The 23,289-nt window shown below is 38.9% G+C and overlaps 9 protein-coding genes across 12 annotated transcripts; 4 read left to right on the top strand and 5 right to left on the bottom strand.

The window, feature by feature from the left end:
- Positions 1-90: 90 nt before the first annotated feature.
- Positions 91-2,305, top strand: LOC132198328 (zinc carboxypeptidase-like). The gene is made up of 8 exons (XM_059622302.1): positions 91-240; positions 294-497; positions 706-1,099; positions 1,155-1,245; positions 1,304-1,440; positions 1,548-1,604; positions 1,874-1,958; positions 2,020-2,305. Exons 1-8 carry the CDS (start codon positions 170-172, stop codon positions 2,223-2,225), a joined length of 1,245 nt encoding a protein of 414 aa, XP_059478285.1. The 5' UTR covers positions 91-169; the 3' UTR covers positions 2,226-2,305.
- A 778-nt stretch (positions 2,306-3,083) lies between these two features.
- On the top strand, positions 3,084-5,281 carry LOC132196939 (carboxypeptidase B-like). Its single transcript, XM_059619905.1, has 8 exons — positions 3,084-3,225; positions 3,279-3,482; positions 3,801-4,194; positions 4,288-4,378; positions 4,436-4,572; positions 4,703-4,759; positions 4,830-4,914; positions 4,978-5,281. The coding sequence occupies exons 1-8, from the start codon at positions 3,155-3,157 to the stop codon at positions 5,190-5,192; spliced, it is 1,254 nt and encodes a 417-aa protein (XP_059475888.1). The 5' UTR covers positions 3,084-3,154; the 3' UTR covers positions 5,193-5,281.
- A 396-nt stretch (positions 5,282-5,677) lies between these two features.
- On the bottom strand, positions 5,678-7,632 carry LOC132196532 (carboxypeptidase B-like). The gene is made up of 9 exons (XM_059619261.1): positions 7,407-7,632; positions 7,133-7,342; positions 6,980-7,079; positions 6,623-6,925; positions 6,485-6,575; positions 6,280-6,419; positions 6,163-6,219; positions 6,020-6,104; positions 5,678-5,967 (listed from the first exon to the last, which is right to left on the bottom strand). Exons 1-9 carry the CDS (start codon positions 7,484-7,486, stop codon positions 5,777-5,779), a joined length of 1,257 nt encoding a protein of 418 aa, XP_059475244.1. The 5' UTR covers positions 7,487-7,632; the 3' UTR covers positions 5,678-5,776.
- Positions 7,633-7,791: 159 nt separating this feature from the next.
- Positions 7,792-10,006, bottom strand: LOC132196530 (carboxypeptidase B-like). 2 transcript variants are annotated; one of them, XM_059619259.1, is made up of 9 exons: positions 9,831-10,006; positions 9,550-9,773; positions 9,393-9,495; positions 9,024-9,332; positions 8,828-8,918; positions 8,604-8,752; positions 8,491-8,547; positions 8,330-8,414; positions 7,792-8,273 (listed from the first exon to the last, which is right to left on the bottom strand). In XM_059619259.1, the coding sequence occupies exons 1-9, from the start codon at positions 9,894-9,896 to the stop codon at positions 8,077-8,079; spliced, it is 1,281 nt and encodes a 426-aa protein (XP_059475242.1). In that variant the 5' UTR covers positions 9,897-10,006; the 3' UTR covers positions 7,792-8,076. The 2 variants fall into 2 exon arrangements, with proteins under 2 accessions (XP_059475242.1, XP_059475243.1); XM_059619260.1 differs by having other exon boundaries at positions 9,550-9,762; positions 9,831-9,966.
- Positions 10,007-10,178: 172 nt separating this feature from the next.
- LOC132197055 (carboxypeptidase B-like) lies at positions 10,179-12,019 on the bottom strand. Its single transcript, XM_059620097.1, has 9 exons — positions 11,864-12,019; positions 11,593-11,808; positions 11,443-11,545; positions 11,077-11,385; positions 10,932-11,022; positions 10,717-10,859; positions 10,601-10,660; positions 10,458-10,542; positions 10,179-10,390 (listed from the first exon to the last, which is right to left on the bottom strand). Exons 1-9 carry the CDS (start codon positions 11,929-11,931, stop codon positions 10,194-10,196), a joined length of 1,272 nt encoding a protein of 423 aa, XP_059476080.1. The 5' UTR covers positions 11,932-12,019; the 3' UTR covers positions 10,179-10,193.
- A 288-nt stretch (positions 12,020-12,307) lies between these two features.
- LOC132197238 (carboxypeptidase B-like) lies at positions 12,308-14,328 on the top strand. 2 transcript variants are annotated; one of them, XM_059620387.1, is made up of 9 exons: positions 12,308-12,422; positions 12,474-12,683; positions 12,741-12,843; positions 12,902-13,204; positions 13,311-13,401; positions 13,450-13,592; positions 13,650-13,706; positions 13,781-13,865; positions 13,927-14,328. In XM_059620387.1, exons 1-9 carry the CDS (start codon positions 12,346-12,348, stop codon positions 14,115-14,117), a joined length of 1,260 nt encoding a protein of 419 aa, XP_059476370.1. In that variant the 5' UTR covers positions 12,308-12,345; the 3' UTR covers positions 14,118-14,328. The 2 variants fall into 2 exon arrangements, with proteins under 2 accessions (XP_059476370.1, XP_059476371.1); XM_059620388.1 differs by having other exon boundaries at positions 13,657-13,706; positions 13,927-14,113.
- Positions 14,329-14,743: 415 nt separating this feature from the next.
- LOC132197635 (putative gustatory receptor 28b) lies at positions 14,744-17,016 on the bottom strand. The gene is made up of 6 exons (XM_059621035.1): positions 16,432-17,016; positions 15,691-16,077; positions 15,242-15,563; positions 15,116-15,184; positions 14,973-15,062; positions 14,744-14,910 (listed from the first exon to the last, which is right to left on the bottom strand). The coding sequence occupies exons 1-6, from the start codon at positions 16,689-16,691 to the stop codon at positions 14,794-14,796; spliced, it is 1,245 nt and encodes a 414-aa protein (XP_059477018.1). The 5' UTR covers positions 16,692-17,016; the 3' UTR covers positions 14,744-14,793.
- Positions 17,017-19,600: 2,584 nt separating this feature from the next.
- LOC132197474 (N66 matrix protein-like) lies at positions 19,601-21,253 on the top strand. Its single transcript, XM_059620780.1, has 3 exons — positions 19,601-19,690; positions 20,041-20,139; positions 20,271-21,253. The coding sequence occupies exons 2-3, from the start codon at positions 20,110-20,112 to the stop codon at positions 21,132-21,134; spliced, it is 894 nt and encodes a 297-aa protein (XP_059476763.1). The 5' UTR covers positions 19,601-19,690; positions 20,041-20,109; the 3' UTR covers positions 21,135-21,253.
- Positions 21,225-23,167, bottom strand: LOC132197473 (JNK1/MAPK8-associated membrane protein). 2 transcript variants are annotated; one of them, XM_059620779.1, is made up of 6 exons: positions 22,924-23,167; positions 22,625-22,865; positions 22,322-22,567; positions 22,057-22,271; positions 21,920-21,996; positions 21,225-21,864 (listed from the first exon to the last, which is right to left on the bottom strand). In XM_059620779.1, the coding sequence occupies exons 1-6, from the start codon at positions 22,997-22,999 to the stop codon at positions 21,649-21,651; spliced, it is 1,071 nt and encodes a 356-aa protein (XP_059476762.1). In that variant the 5' UTR covers positions 23,000-23,167; the 3' UTR covers positions 21,225-21,648. The 2 variants fall into 2 exon arrangements, with proteins under 2 accessions (XP_059476762.1, XP_059476761.1); XM_059620778.1 differs by having other exon boundaries at positions 22,625-22,868; positions 22,924-23,161.
- Between the last annotated feature and the right edge of the window lie 122 nt (positions 23,168-23,289).

Here is a 23,289-nt window from a genome sequence, read left to right as displayed (position 1 = left end):
ATCTTGAGAGCGTGAGTCCGGCGAGTCTTGTGTCCACTTTAATGTTACTGCATTTACTTAGCAACGCGTATACTTATTGATAAAAGGTTATTTTTTTAAACAAAGATAATGGCCGAGCACCTTGATGGTATAAAGAGATGAGAGTTGAGAAAATTTGTTAATCGACACCATGAGGTTGCTGGGATCGATTGTGCTCCTTTTGGTCGTGGGCTCTGCCCTGGCCTACAAAACTTACTCAGGGTAAAAATGAATTCAAAAATTTGATTGAAAAACTGAAAATTGATTTTGAACAGATACCAAGTCCTGAAGACGGCACCATTGACTCCCAATGTGATGCCCTACATTAACAAGATGAGCCGCATTTACGACTTCTGGGGCACCCCCGTCGTCGGTAGGCCAGCAACTGTGATGGTCTCTCCTGAGGAGGCCTCCGTGGTCAACTCCGTCTTGAACAGGCTGCGCATCTCCCACGAAGTCATGATTGAGGATTTGGCTCCGTAAGAAAATTTCAAACTAGACTAAATTTCCCAAAATAGGAAATTAAACTATTAAAATTCTAGAACCCACATTTGCTTTAAAAAATAAGTTAAATAATGCTTTTTATCCATTTTTGTGTATATAGTTAAAAAATTTCTTGTGTAATGATACGCAAAAAAATTATTATACTGAACTAGAAAAAATAATACAATTGCAAAATCAATTCAGGATTGTTGAGCAGGACTTCGCGGAACAGGAGAGGCTGATGCGCGCCATCCCCCGTCAGCCCCGTGTCGCCGTTTACAACCGATACATGACTTTTGACGAAATCGATGCGCACATCCACGAGACTGTCGATGCTAATCCCGGAGTGGCCAGCCTTCTTGACCTTGGATTGTCCACCGAAGGTCGTGAGCTGCACGGCATCAAGCTGAGCAACGGAGCCGCCGGACAGCCCGCCGTGTGGTTCGACTGCGCCATCCACGCCCGCGAGTGGATCGCACCCCCCGTCTGCCTGAGGATCATCGACGAGGTGCTCGCTGACCCTGCCCTCCGCGACCTTGCTGATTGGTACGTCCTGCCCATCGCCAACCCTGACGGCTACTCCTTCGCCACCACTGACGTATGCTAATATTTCTCTTGATTTTGAAGTATATAAATTTTGTAAAAAACGACAGGACCGTTTCTGGAGAAAGACCCGCAGGCCCAACCCTGGCTCCACCTGCGTCGGCACCGACCCCAACAGGAACTTTGATTTCCTCTGGGACAGTAAGTTTTAGTTTGAAATAATGTGAAGAGAAATTATAAATAATTTTTCATTAATTAGGCGCTGGAACTTACTGCTCTGAAACTTTCCCTGGTGCCTCTGCCTTCTCCGAGCCCGAGTGCGCTGGCATCGGCAACTTCATTGCTGCCAATGCTGATAGCCTCATCCTGTACGTTGCTCTGCACAGCTACGGACCGGTACATTTTCATTTTAAATACACATTACCAATTGTTAAAAAAAATATGATATGAAAATTCATTTTTTCAATTATTTTTTTCCTTTAAGTAATTTTTTTCCTTTCTAGATCATTTTGTATCCCTTTGGACACACCGTTGATCCCGTTCCCAACGCTGATGATTTGGTAAGCATTTGATTCGTTAAATTATACTTTACATTCTTCATTAATAATATTATGCGTTTTTTTAAATTCATCCCCAGTTCGGCAAGTAGGTTTAATTTGCAAACACTTTTGCTTTCAAATTATGCTTAAGAGTTTTAATATGTTGTTTAATAGGCCTGACTGCCAATTCTCTCCTCAATTTGATTTTTTTCCCTAAAAAATAATCTTGACCTGTTGTGAGAGAATGAACAAATTGAATTGAATTAAATAATTAATTTCTAATTCTTCAGCTTGCTGCTGGTACCGCTTCTGCCACTGTCATCGAGTCTGTAGGTGGCCCCACTTACCCCGTTGAGAATTCCGCTGCTGGACTCTGTACGATAATTTTTTGAAAACCGAATATCACCGTCTAATCATTATCATTTTATCGACGCAGACTTCACCTTTGGTGCAAGTGATGACTACGCTTATGGAATTGGAGCTGCTGGTTACGCTTACACCTACGAGCTTCCCGGAGGTGGATCTGGAGGCTTCAATCCTCCCGCTTCTGCCATCCAGCGCGTCGTGGACGAAACCTGGCCTGGCTTGAAGACTCTTGTCGAGTACACTATTGCTAACCCTACAACTCCCCTGAAGAAATAAATGAAATGAATTCATTTAAAAAAAAAAATGTTTTAATTTGACCACATTTATGTCGCAACTTGTTTCCATTAAAATCAATTTCTTGGGTGATAAAAATTTAAAGTTATTATGATTAAGATCCTGATGTAGGTCTGCACTGCAATTCAAATTGTTTTTCCTCTGCAAGATTTTTATTATTGTTGTTGTTTATTTGTCCAGTTGTTACATCACTTTGTTGACACTTAATTTTTGAAATCAATTAATTCGTTTGAGAAAATGGAATTGTTGGACAGATCGGCACTACCACTAGCAAGAATTTTATGCGCTAATAGCTGAAAATTTTTGTTTAAATCTATTTCATTGCTACAAAAAATCGCACCAGGACCTGATTATTTTGGAATGTTTAAATATTAGTGAACATACACGACATTCTAAAAAATTATTATTATAATTATTTATTTGCTTAAACACATGATTTCAGTACATTTTTATTAAATTTAAATTTAATCCATTTATTTCTTTCTATTTTTCATCCTTTTTTTAAAAGAAAAATCGTAATGGTTGAAGTTTAAAAAGGCTTATTTGAATAATAAATTATACAAGCAAATATTTTTTTATTAAAACAGAATTTTATTTTTAATGCACGTCCGGACAGCAGCTGCAGCAGCTTGCGCAAGCACCTCGATGGCCTCCCAGGTTGTTTCAGAGATCAAAGGTAAAATATTAGTTGCTGGCGGCGCGGAGCCAAATCCATTTCTAGTTCCATAATGATGATAAACATTAGATAAGAATCAAATTCTTGAATCTTGAGGAAGAGTCTCTTGAACTATAATGATACTGCATTATATACTTAGCAACGCGTATTTTTTTTGGAAAGAAAGATAATAAGAAGCACTTAGCTCTGATGGTATAAAAAAAGATGAGAACTGAAAATTTAGTCAATTGACACAATGAGGTTGCTGGGATCGATTGTGCTCCTTTTGGTCGTGGGCTCTGCCCTGGCCTACAAAACTTACTCAGGGTAAAAATGAATTCAAAAATTTGATTGAAAAACTGAAAATTGATTTTGAACAGATACCAAGTCCTGAAGACGGCACCATTGACTCCCAATGTGATGCCCTACATCAACAAGATGAGCCGCATTTACGACTTCTGGGGCACCCCCGTCGTCGGCAGGCCAGCAACCGTGATGGTCTCTCCTGAGGAGGCCTCCGTGGTCAACGCCGCATTCAACAGGCTTCGCATTTCTCACGAAATCATGATTGAGGATTTGGCTCCGTAAGAAAATTTTAAATTGGACTGCATTGACTGGAATAAATTTCTTAGAGTAGGGGATTTTTAGTAATCTAAGAGTCAATTCAGGCCCCATTGTGTGATTACTACGCCTTTTTAATTGGGCCAAAATGACAAGGCCCTTTTTGCTCTTGGCCAATTTTTCATTGCATTTCTTTGCAGTTAACGCAACTTGAAGCAAACTTGATCGGGCCAATTTTTTTAGCATTGCACTCATTTTGAAGAAAGTAAAAAATGTGCTAAGAAAAACACATTTATAAACTTTTATTTGAAAAAAATTGATACCTTTCAAAATTAAAACAGAATTGTTGAGAAGGACTTCGCCGAGCAGGAGAGGCTGATGCGCGCCATCCCCCGCCAGCCCCGCGTCGCCGTTTACGATCGCTACATGACTTATGACGAAATCAATGCTCACGTCCACGAGACTATCGCTGCCAACCCCTCAGTAGCCAGCCTCGTTGACCTCGGATTGTCCACCGAAGGTCGTGAGCTGCACGGCATCAAGCTGAGCAACGGAGCCGCCGGACAGCCCACCGTGTGGTTCGACTGCGCCATCCACGCCCGCGAGTGGATCGCACCCCCCGTCTGCCTGAGGATCATCGACGAGGTGCTCGCTGACCCTGCCCTCCGCGACCTTGCTGACTGGTATGTCTTGCCCGTCGCCAACCCTGATGGCTACTCTTTCTCCACCACAGACGTACGATAATATTCATATTTCAAATTAAAATTTATTTTTCTTATATTTTATTTTATTGTAATGTTTTAATTTGAAAAATGTGAAAAATGTCAGAGCCGATTCTGGAGGAAGACCCGTAGGCCCAACCCTGGCTCCACCTGCGTTGGCACCGACCCTAACCGGAACTTCGATTTCCTGTGGGATAGTTAGTTTCAAATTGAAATGATTTGGAGAAAATTAAACATAATTTTCCATTAATTAGGCGCTGGAGCTTACTGTGATGAAACTTTCCCTGGCTCCTCTGCCTTCTCCGAGCCCGAGTGCGCTGGCATCGGCAACTTCATCGCCGCCAATGCTGACAGCCTTGTTCTCTACGTTGCTCTGCACAGCTACGGATCGGTAGGTATAAATTTGAAAAATATTAATTCTCATTCAATTAAAAGGATGGCCAAATTAAATCAAAATATATAAAAAAAATGTTATAAAGTCGTCAAAAATCTTCCATTGTTTATTTTTTTTATCCTTTTAGCTCATTTTGTATCCCTTTGGTCACACCATTGAACCAGTGCCCAATGCAGATGATTTGGTAAGAATTTTAATTCTTGAAAATCGGTTACTTTACATATTTCATTAAAAATTAATTTCTTTCTCTGCAGTTCGCTGCTGGTCAAAAATCTGCCGATGTCATCGCCTCTGTTAGTGGCACCGTTTACTCTGTTGAGAATTCCGCCGCTGGACTCTGTACGATATTTTTTTTTTTAAATTCACACCAAATAATCTCTTGATTTATTTGGCCCTTGGCAGACTTCACCTTTGGTGCAAGTGATGACTACGCTTATGGAATTGGAGCTGCTGGTTACGCTTACACCTATGAGCTTCCCGGAGGTGGACTTGCTGGCTTCAACCCTCCCCCTTCTAGGATCCAAGGTGTCGTGGATGAAACCTGGCCTGGCTTGAAGACTCTTGTCGAGTACACTATTGCTAACCCTACCTTCCCCATTCTCCCAACGAAGAAATAAATTAAATGAGATTTATTAAAGAAAAAAATTATCTAGACATTAAATAAAAAACCTGTTTAAATTTAAATTTAAATGAATGATCAAAATTTTATAGTCGATATCTAAACTCGTTACTTCAATTCAAATTATTTTTTAATGATCACATTTCCGGCACTAATAACTATCTAATAATTAGCTAATTAATATTGTTTAAAAAAATTAAATACAAAATCGTATCGCAAATATCAAACCAGTTATGAAACGATATGTTTTTTTAATTCTGATAATTTGAAATTTTCCATCTGGTTTAAATAAAAAGTTAAAATAATGTATTAAATTCTCAATATGTCATTATTATAATTATTAATGAATGATTTTGCTATTTAAATCTTTCAGTTTATACTGATAAAGTTTTGATCTCCTATCCATTTGTTTTATCTCCATGATTTTTTTATTGCATTAAAAAAATACAGTTAAGGTTTAAGAATAAGATTTGAATATTAAATTAGAGAGGGAATCATTATTTTTTTCCCGGTTGTTTATTTGACCACATTGTTACAAATACATTGTTTGTTTTTTTATTAGAACTGAATTTTATTTTTATCTTATGGTCGAACAGCATTTCCAGCAGCTTGTGCGATCACCTTGACCGCCTCCCAGGTTTCAGTGACCACGGGTAGAATATCAGTTGGGGGCGGCGCGAAACCAAATCCGTTTCCAGGCAGCTCAAATGTGTATGAGAGCGGAAGGCCAGCAGCGCCATAAGCCCAATCGCGACAGGCTCCATACGAGAAATCTAGAGAATTATTTATTTAAAATACTATAATATTCTAATACAATGTTCTTACAAAGAACATTAGCCACGGTGCCAACTTCATAGACGGTTCCGTATACGTTTTGAAGAGCTTGTGCTGCATCGAGTGCGTGCGTATTCTAAAATTTTTCTGTGAGTTTTTTCTAGCAATACAAACAAAATTTGAATTAATTATACCAGTTCATCGAAAGTCGGTGGGAGTTCAGTTGTGTGTCCGTAAGGGAAAATAAGCAACTGAAAAATAATATTTCATGGATTTTATTTATTTATTTTTTTTTTTAAATTATTTTTTACCTGTCCGTAACTATGGATTGCAACATAGGTGGTAATTTCTAAGGTATTGTTGATGAAAACGCTCATGGCTGCAGTTTCAGGTTCCGAAAACGGTCTCGTGTTGGGCCAAGTCTCACCGCACGGAACGGTTCCAGTTTCCTCTATAGTGAAAAATAATTGTTATAACAAAGAATTAGAGATTGGTCAAGCTAAAATTTTTATTTACCGCCCCAGTGGAAATCGAAATTCCTGTTGGGATCTGTGCCAATACAAGTGGAACCCGGATTGACACTACGTGTTTTCCTCCAGTAACGATCCTGTTAATTTTTATCAATTCAAATTTTTTCTTTTCAATTAAACTCACAGAATCCCAAGAGTAGACGTAGCCGTCAGGATTCGCCACAGGCAAAATGTACCAGTCGATGAGGTCGACTAGGGCCTGGTTCGCGGCATAGTTTTCCAATAATTCAAAAGCGATTTTCAGAGCAACAGGTGGGGCGATCCACTCGCGAGCGTGGATGGCCGCGTCGGTAAACAGGGCCTTTTTGCCGGGGCCGTTGGAAATCTTGAGGACGCGCAAAGGGCGACCCTCAGTGGACTGTCCGATTTCAATCACCGAGGCCAGTGTAGGGAAAGCGGCCACCAACTCGTCCAGGTAGACTTGAATCTTTTACTGACAATTTATAATTTTTTTCTTCAATAAAATTTGTATGAATTATACCTCGTCAAAGGTCATGTACCGGTCAAAGGAAACTGCTTTTCCACTTTTGCCTTCACTCGACTTGATCATGTCGATATGATCCCGTTCTGATTGAACAACCCTTTTGATTAAATATTCATTACAAGTTTGGTTCATTTAATTGTTCAAAATTACTTTTCTACGTCTTCAATGACTACAGTGGGGTTCAATTTCAAGCGGCGCAAAATTCTCGTGACCAGAGCTTCGTGTTCAGGGGCGACCATGATTTCTGCAGCTCTTCCCACCCTGGGTTGGCTCCAGAAATTGAACTCTGGTCGGTGCTCAAATGGAGCGACCTTGAGGACATCTTCCACATCCAAGGTTTTTGTCTGAATCACTTTGTAACTACAATATGATATTAATTGAAATTTTGGTTATAAAATTTTAGTAAAAAAAATTAAATATGTACCATGAATAAGACTTGCGAGTGGCGGTTGCAGTTGCAAATGCAAGCACCAAAAGTGCCCCAAACGTGAGATGCAGCCGCATGTTTTGATATTATTGTCGGCGACAGCAATATCTGAATTCCAAAGTTGATCGGCGTCTTTTATAATGAAAGGGGACACATTTCATGTTATATTGTTGTTTGTATATAAACGCAAGAAATTTTTCAAGTGCTTTGAAAGCAGCACAGTCTGATTAGTCCGTTTGAACACTGATTAAAAAGCGGAGAGCGCCGCTCGGACTCTAATTTTCATACTAATCAGCAGTGTGTCTGATTGATAACACACAACGTGACTGCATACATTTTTTCAAGTGCCGCTACGGCAAAGTTGGGCAAGATCGAAAAAGCAATCATTTGTGACTTTTGCAATCACAAAAAAGCAATATTAATGGTAATTTGGAAATGGAAAAAAATCTATTAATCTCCTTCATTTTAGAAGTGTATTTTTCTATTGTTTTTATGAAACCTGCTTTGATAAAAAATCATCTAGAAAAAATTTGGCTTTTTCAAAAACAAATTTTGATCAAGTTCAATCTTGTGAATTCCTTGTAGTAATTAGTAAATCTAACTTAAAATACACCGCGAATTGTATTGAAAAAAATGCTTTTTCTCAATTGAACTATAAGGTGTCTTTTTATATTTTTTTGCGAATATTGTAAACATTGCGGACCATTGCTTTAAAGCCTTCCCACGTTTCTGTAACGACTGGTTTTATTTCAGAGGGAGGAGGGTCATGACCGTTTTCGCCGCCCCCTGGAAGCTCCCAAGTGTAGGCAAAAGGAATTTCAGCCTCATCGTAGGCAAAGTCTTGACTATTGCCGTACGCCAAATCTAAGACGATTTTTAATTAATTTTATGTTTTTTTACAAAAGAATTTATGAACGAACACATAATATTGGCAATGCTTCCAACGGTATACTTCGTCCCTCGAACCGACTCTAAGGCTTTCACTGCTAAGTCACCAGATGAAATCTATTGAGAGGTAAAAGTATCACAATTGAATTTAATATAAAAGATTAATTAAGTTTTATCACAAGTTGAGACTTACAATATCACCAGAATTTGGAGGAATATCTGTTGAATATCCGTACGGATGCAAAAGAACCTAGAAATTTTATTCAATTTCTAAATTTCGGAAACAATTTAATGCAAAACATTTACTTGTCCATCGGTGTGTAGGGTCATGTACAAATCAATAACACCTGTCAGACCTTTTTCAATCAAGAAGTCAGCCATGTTCTTTGATTCGATCTCTGAATAAACATTGGGCCCAGGACAGTTCCACACACACGCATCTCTCTCTCCTCCCTCTTTGACAAAAAAAAAACCAAATTAGAATTTGATATGACGCTTATATCTCACATTTCATATTCAACCTCCCTTACCTCCCCAATGGATATTGAAATTCCTGTTCGGATCTGCGCCAAAGCAACTGGAGCCTTCGTTCGGTCGCCTTGTTTTTCTCCACAGGCGATCCTATATGAGAAAGAACCCCCTTTTATTGACTGGGTATGCAACCTGTACCGCATCAGATCAGCGCGAGTTGCATAATTATTTAAAATATTATAAAAGTTCACTTGCCTGTTCCCATGAGAAGACATACCCGTCAGGGTTGGCCACTGGCAGAATGTACCAGTCTGCCATGTCCAGATAGTCCTGGTTGGCCGCTTGGTTCTCCGTGAGTTGGTGAATTGCGTTGAGCGCCACGGCCGGACCAAGCCACTCAGCGGCGTGAATTGCTGCGTCCACGAAAACTCCAATTTTACTTGTACTGTTTCCACTGGAAAGTTTTAGAACGGTTTGTGGTCGGCCCTCAAAACTGGTACCTATTGTTTCAACCGAGGCGATTGAAGGGAATTTCGATGCAACCTCATTTACATATTCAGTGATCTGAAATTTCACGTGTTCCAATGAGAATAATTTAAATTTTTCCAAAATCTTTAAAAATACCTCATCAAAATTCATGTACCTATCAAAAGTAACATTATAAACTAAGCCATATTTTTCTCTTTTTTTGATATTATCAATCGCTTGCCTTTCTTTACGTAAAACTCTGCAATATTACAAAATAATGATTATATTAAAAAAAATTATATTCCAAACCCACTTTTCCACGTCATTGATGTAAAGATGTGCTTTTATCCCAATTTTTTTCAAGATCTTCAACAGTTGGGCACGATTTTTCGGGCAAACTAAAATTTCTGCTGGCCTATTCAGCTGCGGCTGCCTCCATATTTGAAATTTGGAATTCGACAGGACATTTCTCTGAATACCCATCAAGGCGAGTTTGTCCAAAGGCTTCGTCTGGTAAGCCTGCCATCTAAAATAAATCTGTGTTGAAATTTGGAAATGCATAGAAACGTTATTGAAGTGAGAAATTTTACGCACCCCTCGTAAGATTTTGAAGCCACAGAATTGGCAAAAAAGGTGGCCAACAAGAGCAGCGCTGCACATCCTTTCATCTTAGCGCACCGATTAGATTTTAATGTTAAAAACAAATTAAAAAAAAAAAAACGAGCGAGAGACATTAGGTAGCCTGACGAGCAGCTAAAAACTTGAAACTTAGCAATACACCTAATCTTATCTTCTCGATTTGATCAATTTTATATTAAAATACCATCACTTTGCAATTGCAAGAAGTAAAATAAACACAATTTCTATTATATCTCCGATAGTAATTTCACGTTTGTATGTAACGGAAAAAAGAAAAAAACTCTATCAAAAAATTAATTTTCTGCCAATTAGTTTATTTTAATTGGGATACACTGTGTCATAAACGCGTTGGATCAAAGCTTGATATGCTGCCCAAGTTTCCTCAACGACAGGTTTGATGTCCGTCGCTGGAGGATCATTTCCATTTGGTCCACCGGCGGGAAGTTCCCATGTGTATGAGAACCGAGCGCCGGCCGCCTCGTAGGCAAAGTCTTGGGTATTTCCAAACGCGAGGTCTGAAGCGAGATAAAAAAATAAGATGATGAGAATCAAAAGTCTAGATGCTGTTTCGCAATTGCTTACAAAGGACCACTCCACTGCTGCCGAATGTGTACTCTGTCCCTCTCACAGACTCCAAAACTGAGGCAGTCAAATTAGCGGCAGAGTACTAAAAACAAAATTATTGCAAATTTTGGAAGAAAAGACGAAACAAAAAGACATTTTACCATTTCGTTGTAATTTGGAGGCACTTCCGATGTGGTGTAACCGTATGGGTGCAGCAAAAGCTAACAATTTGAAATTAATTTCGCTTCTCTTTACAGAAAATGGTCAAGAGTGAAACCTGTCCATATGAGTGTGTAGCTATGTACAAATGCAAGTCTCCTTTTAAGCTGAGCAAGTAGTCTGCGATGTTCTTTGATTCGATTTCGGAATAAACGTTTGGGCCAGGGTAATTCCACAAACAAGGATCAGTCTCACCACCCTCTTAAAAATAAATTAAGATTTTTTGATTTAAAAGCCTAAATTAACAATTTATGCAGAAATTAAAAATTTTACCTCCCCAGTGGTTATCAAAATTCCTATTAGGATCTGCTCCAACGCAGTCGGATCCCTCATTGGGCCGGCGCGTTTTTCTCCATAATCGGTCCTAAATTTTGTTTCATTTAAGTACAATTATTTAAATTTTCAAAATTGCAACAACCTCTGTCCAAGAAAAGACGTATCCGTCTGGATTGGCCACAGGCAAAATGTACCAGTCGGCCATGTCCAAAAAGACTTGATTGGCGCTCGAGTTGGCCGTAAGTTGAAAAATTGTGTTGAGAGCCACGGAGGGCCCGAGCCACTCTGCTGCGTGAATTCCTGCGTCAATGAAAATGCCAATTTTCGGCACCCCGTTTCCATTCGATAACTTCAATAAATTTTGCTGCCGACCCTCGTAGCTTGTCCCGATTGATGCGAGTTGAGCGATTTCTGGATAAGTGGCGGCTACTTCAGTCAAATAAAGTGAAATCTGAATAAATTTAACTTTTTCATTTAAAATAATGTACAATAAAAATTAAATTCTTACTTCGTCATAATCCATAAATCTTTCAAAGGTGACATTTCGACTTGTGCTGAATTCATCTCTCTTTCGAATAAGGTCAATTTGTTCTCTCTCTTGTTGGAAAATCCTAAAATTCTAAAATTAATTATATAAATTTAAATATCCGTCTCTCACCTTTCGATGTTATCCACAAGCAGCTGAGGGCGTAAGTCCATTGACTCCAGTAAATTGGCCAGTTCTTTTCCTGAATGCTGGCAACAGGCCACTATTTGCGCAGGCAAACCTACCTTTGGCTCGTTCCAAATTTGATAAATGGAATTTCTGAGCACATTGTCGTGAATCAGTTTCAAGCTTTCCCATGTTAACGGTGCAGTTTGGTAAACCTGGTAACTTTAATACTTCCAATTCAAGCAAATTCTAAATTTCCTAAAAGAGTTGTTGTTACCCTTCATATGACTTTGAATCCACAAAAACGAGAGATATTAGAAATATAAAACTGATGAGCTTCTTCATTGTTGCAAGAAAAGTCAAGGAAGTTAAACGGAGGCAAAGTTGTTGAGCTATGGACGCATGATTAATAAAGACTTGTCTTTGTTTATCACTTATCTTTTTCTGATATTGATAAAAAGATTTTCACTGTTTTTTTGGTTTTTTTTTAATTTGAGAAAAATAACTGAAATTTGAAAAGGAAAATAAATTTAAACCAGCACTGGGGTGTGTGTTTCAGAATTATATGGTGCGGTTTTATAATTTTTATAAAACGGAGAGCTTATACACAATCTTTTTTTTATCTAATATACTCAAGCTGTGAAAATGGATGTTTTGTAAGGATCATTTAATCTCAAAAAATATTTTGATTTTTTTATCTCGCAGTATTCTAGTGAGATTTCAGCGGTTAAATTTGATGAGGCAGAAAGATAATTTGCTATGATGGAGTCGTGGAAAGTAGCTTTGTTATTGGCTTTTTTCGCCCCTTCTGTTTTAACTTATAAAACATACAATGGGTAAGAACAAATTTCTATAAAAAAATGGTAGATTATAAGTTTTTCATACAGATACAAAGTTCTTCGTGTGGGACCAGTCGAAATGGATTATTTTGAAGCCTTCGCTGAATTAGAGCATGACCCGAGATTTGACTTTTGGTCGCGACCGCGCCTTGGCAATGACAATTTGGTAATGGTGTCGGGAGATGAACTAAGTGACTTGACGAAAAAACTGATTAAATTGGATATTGAATTCTCAATTTTTATTGACGATGTTGGCCCGTAATAAACAATTTAATTAAAAAAATATTAATATGAAAGCTAATTAAATTTTTTCAGCACCGTCTCTAAAGAAATAAAAGAGCACGAGTTTTTGAAATCGATTACGCGTGAGACAAATTCAAGAAATATAACGTTTGAAAGATTTATGGAGTTTGCTGAAGTATATTTTTTTTTATTCAATAACATAATATTTAATACTGATATTGATATACTAATAGATTCAAGCGTATATTGACGAAATGCATTCTGCCTACCCAAATTTGACCGCAGTCGTTGATTTGGAGACGACTTTTCAAGGGAGACAAATCCGAGCTTTACATCTTTCTAATGGACCGGGAAAAAGAATGGTGATGATGGACTGCGCCCTGCACGCTAGAGAGTGGATGGCGCCGCCCGTCTGCTTGAAAACCATAATGGAACTTTTGGATAATTACAACGTGAATAAAGAGCTGCTGGATTTGGCCGACTGGTGGATAGTGCCGGTGGCAAATCCAGACGGATACGTCTACTCATTTGAAAAAGTAAGAGTAAAAATCAATTGCACAGAATTTAAAAAAAAAATTATTCTTTCTAGATCATCTTCATAATTAACTGTTGAAATTTACTGTTTTTTTTTCTTTTTAAAAGGACAGATTTTGGAGGAAGAATCGCAAAATTAACTTTCCTTCACCATGCCTCGGAGTTGATCCAAATCGGAATTACGACTTTTACTGGGGAGGTAAAATTTAAATAATAAAAAACTAAAGTGTTCTTATTTTTTGCAAAGGTGAGAACGTGTCCGATCCTTGCAGTTTAACCTACCCTGGCACGGGTCCATTCAGCGAAAAAGAGAGCAGGGCCGTGGGAAATCAATTACTGGCGCAGTCGGGAAACATTGCCATTTACCTCGCTATACACAGCTATGGAGAGGTTGGTATTATCAAAAACCAGAATTATTTTGGTTTATTCTATTTTACGAATTTTTAGTTAATAGTTTATCCCTGGGGATATACCACTGATCCACCACCTAATGCTGCTGAGTTGGTGAGTTTTTTTAATTAATAATAATTGTAATCATAATTGCAACTGCATTCAAACATGAATAATTTTAACTAAAGCACGCCACTGGAAAAGAGGCAGCCGCCGCCGTTTTTGCGCACCGCGGCATGGAGTACACAACAGGCACCTCTGCAGGACTACTTTGTAACTTAAATTAACGCCTAAAATGTTATGATAAAATAATCGTCAACCTTTGGATTTAAAGACCCGCAGTTTGGTGCAGCAGACGACTTTGCATTAGGGGTGGCCAACGTCCCTTACTCGTACACTTGGGAGCTACCTGGAGGAGGTACGGGTGGTTTCAACCCTCCCGCGTCTGATATCATCCCTGTTGTGACGGAAACTTGGGATGGAATTAAAAGCATGATTCGTCGAGCGACGGCAGCCAGAGAATAAAGAAGGATTTTATTATATTGAGTTTATATTTTTCCAGCTGCATAAAAAGTTCTAAACAGCGTGAAAAACTTGAATTTTTAGCTAAATTAAGTAAAAGTAGCGTCAGTAGATTAAATAAAATAATCACAATTTGCACGACTCAGCGGCTGTATGAAAGTAAATTTTTTTTGTCCGGTTGCCTCCTTTAAGCACCCTTTAAATCTAAATTTTCTAAAACAGTGTGAATAACTTGAATTTGCATTAAAATTACAAATTAAATTAATTAAATTCCTTCTTATTTCAAAAATCTCTCCCTCAAGAGATTGCCTGCTTTAAGAAAATTTGCAGTGACGAAGAGTTATGCACTCTCGATTATATTATATTATTTGAAATAATTATTGCGAAGATAATTTATGTAGTGGGAGAACATTTGACTAACTTCTTATTTAAATTTATTTAACGGGAATTTTCAGGCACACAAATAACAAATAACATTTTATTTTTTTCAATATTTTAATACAGTTCGTGAAGATTTCGCAAAAAAATATTTATCTTTTTGTTATATGAAATCACGAAAATGCTTGGATTTTTTTCTATATAAATTTAGATTTTCCATTTTTATTTTACAATTACCGGTTAAAACGGATTTACACTTTACTCTTCTTTAAATCTTAACAAATGAACATTTATTTTGCAACTAAATGAGAGTTCCATTGACGCATAAATTTTTATCCATTAGTTGGGTCGGGTGCCTTGGCAATGAAGCTCCGAACTGAATTAAGATGACAAGATATGTTGTTATCACGCCCATGAACTAAAAATTAAGACAAATTTAATTAAAAATAAAAAATTTGATATAATTTCTCAACGAAATACCGAGTAAAGCAAAGTGAAATCGAGTGGGAAAACGCCAGCAGCTGTGAACTGCGCCTTGTTCTGCAGCAGCTGCATAGCAAAAATCTGCAACTGAAATTTTTACACCTTAGCAGAAATATTCATTGCGAGATTAAAAAATTTACTTCATCTCGGCCTTCTTTGTCCACACTGTAGTTCAACAGCTTATGCAACTCAATCGTAGTTTGCTCTGCCTTAAAGATAAGAAAAACAATCACTAAAAATTTATTAAAATGATATTAAATAATAACTTTTTTAATAGTCCTTGAACAAAAGAAGACAACGGCGAAAACGGTCCCCACGTGGATTGGACAGACGATGAAGGCCGAGAGTGCTCGCTCTAGACCGATTTGAATCGAGTTGGTGTCGCTATTTTCCACCGAGGTGTTGAGCCCGTCGAAGAGCCACGTGATGATCATTTTCAGTCGAAGCATGAGGGCAGTTAACTGGGCTGTGATGTCAACCAAGAGTCGCACGCCGAAGAGACTGTTGATGCGACGCATGATGTCGCTCAGGGACGAATGCACCCGACGCAAATTCCGAACGGCCATGGAGTACGAAATCAGGGATGACCTAGTTGAATTAAAATTTATCCTTATCATACGACGTATTCAAATAACATTAAAAAAATGCAAAAAAAATCTAGATAAAATCTGTTTAATTTTTTATATAAAAAATAATAATTATTTAATTAAAATACCTATGCACTCCAATATACTCTACAGTCTGTGGCAATTTCCATTTGTCGACAAAGACGTTTCCGCAAAGTGTGAGCGCATTGTTGGGGATTTTTTTCCCGAGCTGCGCCAGTTTGGCGTTGATGGCGTCGAAGCTCTGGTCCAACTCGGCCAGCAAGCAGTAGAGCTGCAGCTCCATGACGACGTTGAATACAAATTTGAAGTGGTAAGGGAAGTTGAGAAGGGTGCCCTCAGTGATGATGAGCCGGTACAAGGTGGACACGATTCGCACAAGGGTGAAGCCGAGGACGAAGAAAAGGGTGACGTGGTTGCTTACATTGGCACGACCACTGAGGCGCCAACGCAACTCGCACAACTCTTTGTGAACATTTTGAAATGATTTTTCGTGCCTAGAAAAACACTTTTAATTTTAATTAATTGAATCGAAGAATTTCAGCCTACATAAAATCGAAAATGCAACCCGCGACACAAAGATGTCCAACAGGTTGCATAAGCTAGAAAATAAAACAACGATTCCTACACGTCTTACTCAAATAAATTATCAGTTGTAATGTCTAGTTTTCATGGAAATAAAAGTAACAATTTTAATCATAACTTATATTTTTTTCTTTTACTGTCCATTTTACAATTAACTGGTATTCATGGGATAAGTTAAAATGTGATTAAAAAACTGATTACTGTTCTATCAATTGCAAGTGAAAGGGTTAAACACACACCTATTCAATATTTTATTTCGTTATTACCTGTACGAAAGCAGGTGCATTATGACGTAGCTGATTACTCTGGCCGAGCGTGCGAGCACGTCGAACAGGTAGGCCACGGAGACGCTGATATTCTGCGCCCTGTTTTCGATCAACGAGGCTAAACCGGACAAGTGCAGCACGTGGATGGAAGAGACGGAGATGAGGACGAAAATGGAGAGGGCGTAGAGCCGGAAGAAGAGGCTGCTTTCCGCCGAGATGCCGAGAGCCAGAGCGGCTTTGTGCATCAGCCAGTGCTCCATGGCGTTTCGGTGCCCAATGACTCTGTCATTTGGGCGAGACGGAAGGTTTGGGGTGGAGTGTGAGAAAGAGCGCAAGCAAGATATATTCCAGGGGCGGATCTCAGCCAAGAATATACGAGTGCCCTGTTATTACTAAATTGATATTTTTTAAATAACAATTACCTCGGTCATTCACTTTTTTATATACTACGATACACTAGAATGAAATTTTTATCCTAGGGCCAATTTTCTCGAATTTTTATTACTTTAATATCAATTTGAAAGGAAGTATAAATTTACAAAAAAGGTGTAAATTTTTTTATTGTTCTAAAAAATAATAATAATATCTTCCTCAAACACCATGAATAATCAACCCTCAATCGTTAAATTCTTGAACAAATTTAAAAAAAAGTGTTTAATTATAAACCTTTTTAAATTGTTTTTTTTTTTATCTTTCAAAATTGTTATAAATACACATTAACATTAGAATATTGATAAACAATTAGTTAGAAATTATGTCATAAAACTCCACGTCCTGCCCCTCAGCTGCAATAATCCGAGGTTACGCTGACATTGTCTGCCATGATGCGGTCAGTGCGTAAATGCAATTTAGTAAATGGACGCACCCAGACAAACAAAAAGAAACGGGACCGCTCATCGTCAAGGCGGTGCTTGGGAAAGGCGGCACGCGTTGCCCTTGTCAGTTTTATTTATCCCTCGATGCGTCATTTTGATATATTCAAGATGCTATCTACCTATGAAGCAATACAAGGCGCTATGATTTTCCGTGAGAAATTTATACTGGAAAAAGATAAAATGTAGACTCGCAAAAACTGATAAAATCACTTTACCTTGGGTATTAAATGCAACCCGCGAAACCGTTATAATGTGCCGGTTGCATACTCCCTCCACTTGCTTTACGTGCAATTTTATTCAATTATTTATAAGATTTATAATAATTATTCTGATTTATTTATAATTATATGGAAATCATGAATAAAAATAGATGTGATTAAAAAATCTACATTACAGCTTTCATATGATTTTCCCAGGAGAAAAGGCCGTGGATAATCACCAATCATTCTATTCATTCTGCAGACCAGTCCCTGTTCCGCCTCGGGCAGTTTAGTTTCCAGGAGGTTAACTTATTTAATTATGAGAATTTAAATCTTCAATGAATATTTATATTATTAAATAGAAGCAACATTTGAACAATTTAATAATTGAATACAGAGTCAACACTATAATGAGAGGAAAACTCCCGGTGCTGTGAGATGAGATTATTTATTGGGAAAGGTCAGAACATTGGTTTCTATTTAGTTGGTATGAGCTGGTGGAGTACAGATTTAATTGATTTGCACGCTCTCTGGTCTTATATTTATTATTCCTGTATAAAAAAATTTATATTTCCCAAAATTTAAATTCCTTCTCCTCAGCTGCAATAATTGCAAATTTTATCTTTTACTTTCAATGTTTTATATTTTAAATAAAATTCGGTAACCAAAAATTAAACATGAAAAGGTTAATGCAAATAAACAATGGTGTACTTGATAATTATTTTTTAATAATTTAGATTACATAATACTAATAAATTTGAAGCTTTTAAAATACAAATATTACACTTTCATTTCTTACTGAAACTTGATTTTGTCCTCAATTTTTGTGGCTACAGTCGTACTAGATTTTGCAGGTGCCGCTGTGCTGGCCGTTGGTTTGTCAGCATCAGGGATGGGGATTTTGGCGCTGGTCGTTTCTTCTTCCTTTATCCGGTTACCAAGAAAGCCGTGTTCGTGGCCATTCTCAAAAGCCAAATTATCGCCGTAGCCGCCGTGCGCATTCGATCCGTAGCTGCCAGTCGGTCTTTGTCCTTGGTTGTGACCTCCTTGTCCTTGAGGGTAGCCCTGATTATGGACGCCACCTGGCTTCTGGTTGCCAGGCCCTTGAGGGTAGCCCTGGTTATGTCCACCCTGACCCTGAGGATAACCCTGATTGTGTCCACCCTGACCCTGAGGATAGCCCTGATTATGCCCACCCTGACCCTGCGGATAACCCTGATTATGAACGCCACCTGGCTTCTGGTTGCCAGACCCTTGAGGATAGCCCTGGTTATGTCCACCCTGACCCTGAGGATAACCCTGATTGTGTCCACCCTGACCCTGAGGATAGCCCTGGCCGGGTTTTTGGTTTGCAGGGTAATGTCCCTGATCTCCACCCTGCGGGTAGCCCTGGTTGTGTTGGCCTCCTTGATTTGAAGGGTATCCCTGATTGTGAGCACCACCGGGCTTCTGATTTCCAGGGTAGCTGCCTTGACCTTGGTTGTGACCTCCGCCCTGAGGATAAACTCCTCCTGGCTTTCCACCCTGTTGATGGCTGCCCTGACTGGGATACCCACCCTGATTTTGAGGAGGATAAGAACCACCCTGCGGTTTTCCACCGTAATAACCCTGCTGCAGCCTCACCCCCAGTGGTGCGTCCGCCTCGGCCGCCGCTGTCTGGCTCTCGTATTCAACCGTCGTCCCTTCGATGGCTTCATTTTGTGGCTCCTTTTCTTTAACCTCGTCTTTTTTTGCTTCGGATGGGAAGGCTGCGGTGCACCCCAGCAAGGCGATTAAGCACAAAAACGAGACCTGACATTTCAAAAGAAAGAAAATGAAAAATAAAAACATTCACGAATTGAAAGCGACAACAAACCTTTCTGGTCTCCATTACAGCCGCTCCTGGTAAGATTTGCTAACTAACTAAACCTTGACCATCACATCGCAAGCTTTTATAAGCAAGCGGCCGGCTTTCTTGGGAGCAAGGGCCGTGGATAACCGCCGATACTGCAGACCAGTCCCTGCTCCGCCTCAGGCAGATTTAGTTTCCAGGTGATCCACAATGAGTTAAAAAGAGCAGGCTTTATAACACATGCAAGGCATTAGGGAAGTAATAACGCGAGCGACACGTTTTCCGTCTGCCGTCCATCGACCCCAAAGACAGCAAAAATTCGAAGGGCTTGACGTCAATTGACGTCTATAATTGTATATTAATTTAATTAAGAATTTTATAAAAAAAAACTCTTTTAACAAAAATATTTGCTTTTAAATTAATCATTTTAAATTACAAAGTTTGAACTTTATTATTTGTGCAGGTGATTATATGCAGTCATTCTTATTCCGCGGCGTAAATTTTTTATCTTTCAGCATGGAGCCCTTTGAAATTGCAATAAAATAAAGGATGCTGATCTCATAGTTTACGTTCCCATCCATTATAATATTTAAAAATGCCAACATTTAAGAAGAAGTGTACTTCAGGATTATTTGCACATTTTTGCTCGCAACCTTGGAGGGAAACTATAAAAGGCGAACCTCAATAATTTGCTTTGTCACAGGAGCCCAGAAAGTGCAAAGCAGTGTGGAGATAAAAATTTCACTCATTGATTTTCTTCAACTAATAAACCATGGTGTTCAGGACCAGAACCTCAATACAGGTCAGTTTCAATTATAATTTATAAAATAAGTTTCCATCGCGTAAATCAAAATAATATCTAAGTAGCTTTTTAAAAATTTATATTAATTATTAATTTAATCAGCCTTAATATGAAAAATTAAATCGTTTTAGGTCTTGGTGGTATTAGTCACTGTACTGAGCTTAACAGCGGTCCTCGCCGCGCCTCAGCAAAACCGACCCCGTCCCAGACCTCCGGTGAGGAATAATCAGACATCTACAACTACTCAACCCCCGAATAACCAAAATCAAGGTGGCGATTATGACAATTATGACAGTTCTCCAAGTAACAATGGAGACTCAAATAATGGAAATGGTAACAATGGGCGACCCAACAACAATGGAAACAATGGACGGCCCAACAATAATGGAAATGGATCCGGTGGGCGGCCTGGTAACAATCAGAATAATCAAGGAATGAATGGAGACTACGATTATTATGATGACCAAAATAATCGTCCTAACAATGGTGGAAATGGAAATCAAAATAATGGACAACCCAACAACAGTGGAAGCGGTAGCAATGGGCGACCTAACAACAATGGAAATGGAAACAATGAGAGGCCCAATAACAATGGAAATGGGAACGGCAATAATGGAAACAGTGGAAATGGCAACAATGGGCGGCCAAACAACAATGGAAATGGAAATAATGGGAGGCCCAACAACAATGGAAACGGCAGTAATGGAAATAATGGGAGTGGTAACAATGGAAATGGCAACAATGAAGATGGAAACAGTGGTGATCAAGGCTCTGGAAGCAATAATAATGGACAAGGCAACAACCAAGGTGGGAATCAAAATGGATGTGAGAGGAGACGTTGCTGCAGCCCTCGTAGACGGGGTGGAAGCAAGCAGAGAGGAAGAAGCAGGTGCAGGAGCCGCAGTCAAGACAGGGACTGCCGAAGGACGGAGCGCCAAGGTCGCAAAAAAAGCAAGGACAGACGCAGAAGCAAGTCGAGGGACAGAGATTGCTGAACTTGAATTTTTTTAGAAAAATTAAATAAACAGGGGTGGGTTTTCAGTTCAACTGGTTTCTTGTGCCAATTAATAATAAAAAATATGCAATTCTTGTATTATAAAAATATCTTTGTTTAATTTGATTAGTCAACAGCGAGTAATTATTTGAGTTTGTTCCAGGGTGCAAATTGAGAGATAGTCAATAATTAAATGCATTTTACGAAGCAAACTGTCCCTTAAATTTTAAATCACAGCCAGTTTCTAATGCCGTCTAGCTCTGCTTCCTCAGTGTTCAGAAAATGAACAAATTCAAAATTAATAGAAACTTAAAACTACATTCAGCCCACATCAGGCTAAATTCCAACTACAAGTAAAAAAATCTCCGCTGATTAGTCTTCTACAATTAAAATAACATAAAAATAAAAGAAATTGCTGTACCTTAGAACACTGACACAGACACCAACTGAGGCTCACCCGACCAGCAAGCCTCATTGTGTCTCATGGAAACAGACCTTGCCGGCTCCCACCTGGATCAGTCACTGTGCACTTTTTTTGGGTCCGTGAACTTGGCTGTGAGGATGTAGAAGAGAGCGGGCAGGGGCACAAGCAGAAACACAGGCCAGTGCGTTGCCACTTCGCTCACTGGAATGATGCAGGAAATTCCGTAAGCGTGCAAGAGCCAGTGACCTAATAGGATGACCATGTTCCGGATGTTCGATACCGTCGACTTAAAGAGCTTTTTTGCCGACTGTAAAAAAAAAATATTAAAACTGAATTAAAGTATTGATTTTTTAATGCCACACCTGATCCTCTTTGCAAGCAAAATGAACTGCGCTGGAGATGAGAGAAACGACTATCATAACGTGGGGAAAGGAATAGTCTAAAATCCAGAAAATATCTCAGAGTATTATGAATATTGGTAATTAAAAAAAAAACTTACAAATTAAGCCAGCCAGGAGAGCATGAAGTAGTGCAAGAATGGGCAGAAAGTAGAGTGCTGAGTAAATGGTGGCTTTTCCATGGCTTGGAAGCGGCAGCGGCAAAGTTGGCTTTGACCTTTTGCTAGGGGAGGGAATGACGAACCACACGAGGAAGGGCCGGATCGACATCATGACTACCACGCAGAGAGCATAAAATACAAACACCATCGAGTACCTGATAAATTAATTTTTAATTAAACATTTAAAAAATTGAAATGACCTTACAATGGATAAGCAGCCTCTTGAGTGCAATGCAATGTGTATCTATAGTCAGGGCTGGGGTTGTGCAGCAATGTATACCAATCCGAGAGGTGAAACGACGGACACGAATGGACATTTAAAGAGCCCTTTGGCTCCATCAGTAGTAGCGTCAATATCACAGACAGCAAAACTTCAACAAAGGCTGCTGCGTGAAATGAAAGGGACACCTTTGTGAAACTCGGCCCGTCATTTTGCTGGTGGATGAAAAGTCTGAAAAATTGTTCCAATTAAAAGTGTAACAAAATTTTCTTTTAAAAAGAGACGCACCTTGACTGCAAGTAGGAGTCTATGTAGTACCAGTGCAGGGTCAAAGGGAGCAGCGCCATGAATCCTAAATACATCCAGTCGTACAGCGTTGGGTTGCTGTTACAGGGTACACATGCAGACGAAGAGGTGTTTGCCCTGAAGCCTCTCGGACAGGCGCCGCACTGGCTCCAGTTTCCATCAGGCAGTTGCTGACGTCCACAATAAATTCCCGGACACCTGTTATTTAGCAGAGTCTGCACTGCTTCTACGAAAAAGTAATAAATCAGGAAAAAGTATGAAAATGCCAAACAAAAACAAACCATTTTCAAATGCCTCGGCAAAGGTCAAAAGTGCCGCATAGAGGAGGCAGACGGTTAAAATACATCTGATTATCATCTCAGCGAAGGACTAGATTGGAGACTTGACTGCAGTCAATAGGAGCGGATCGATAGCGAACAAATTTTATATTTAAATTAGGAGAAAATCTTATTCGCCACGGGAATCTAAGGATTTAAAATTTGAAAGTGGCACCGAAATACGTCTATGCAAGTACCAACTTAAAATTGAGAGAACCTGAAAAATCAACAATTTTATGAATATTTTTTCCATCATTTATACTAAATGAAGTGACTTTTTTAATTATATTTAATTAATTAACAAAAATTAAGTGCTTCAAGGAACTTGAC

The sequence above is a fragment of the Neocloeon triangulifer genome, unplaced genomic scaffold (genome assembly GCF_031216515.1).
Source record: "Neocloeon triangulifer isolate White Clay Creek 2 clone unplaced genomic scaffold, ASM3121651v1 ptg000012l, whole genome shotgun sequence".
Taxonomy (NCBI): Eukaryota; Metazoa; Arthropoda; class Insecta; order Ephemeroptera; family Baetidae; genus Neocloeon; species Neocloeon triangulifer.
Note: the sequence above shows the minus strand (reverse complement) of the source record. Positions and strands in the feature narration are given on the sequence as shown.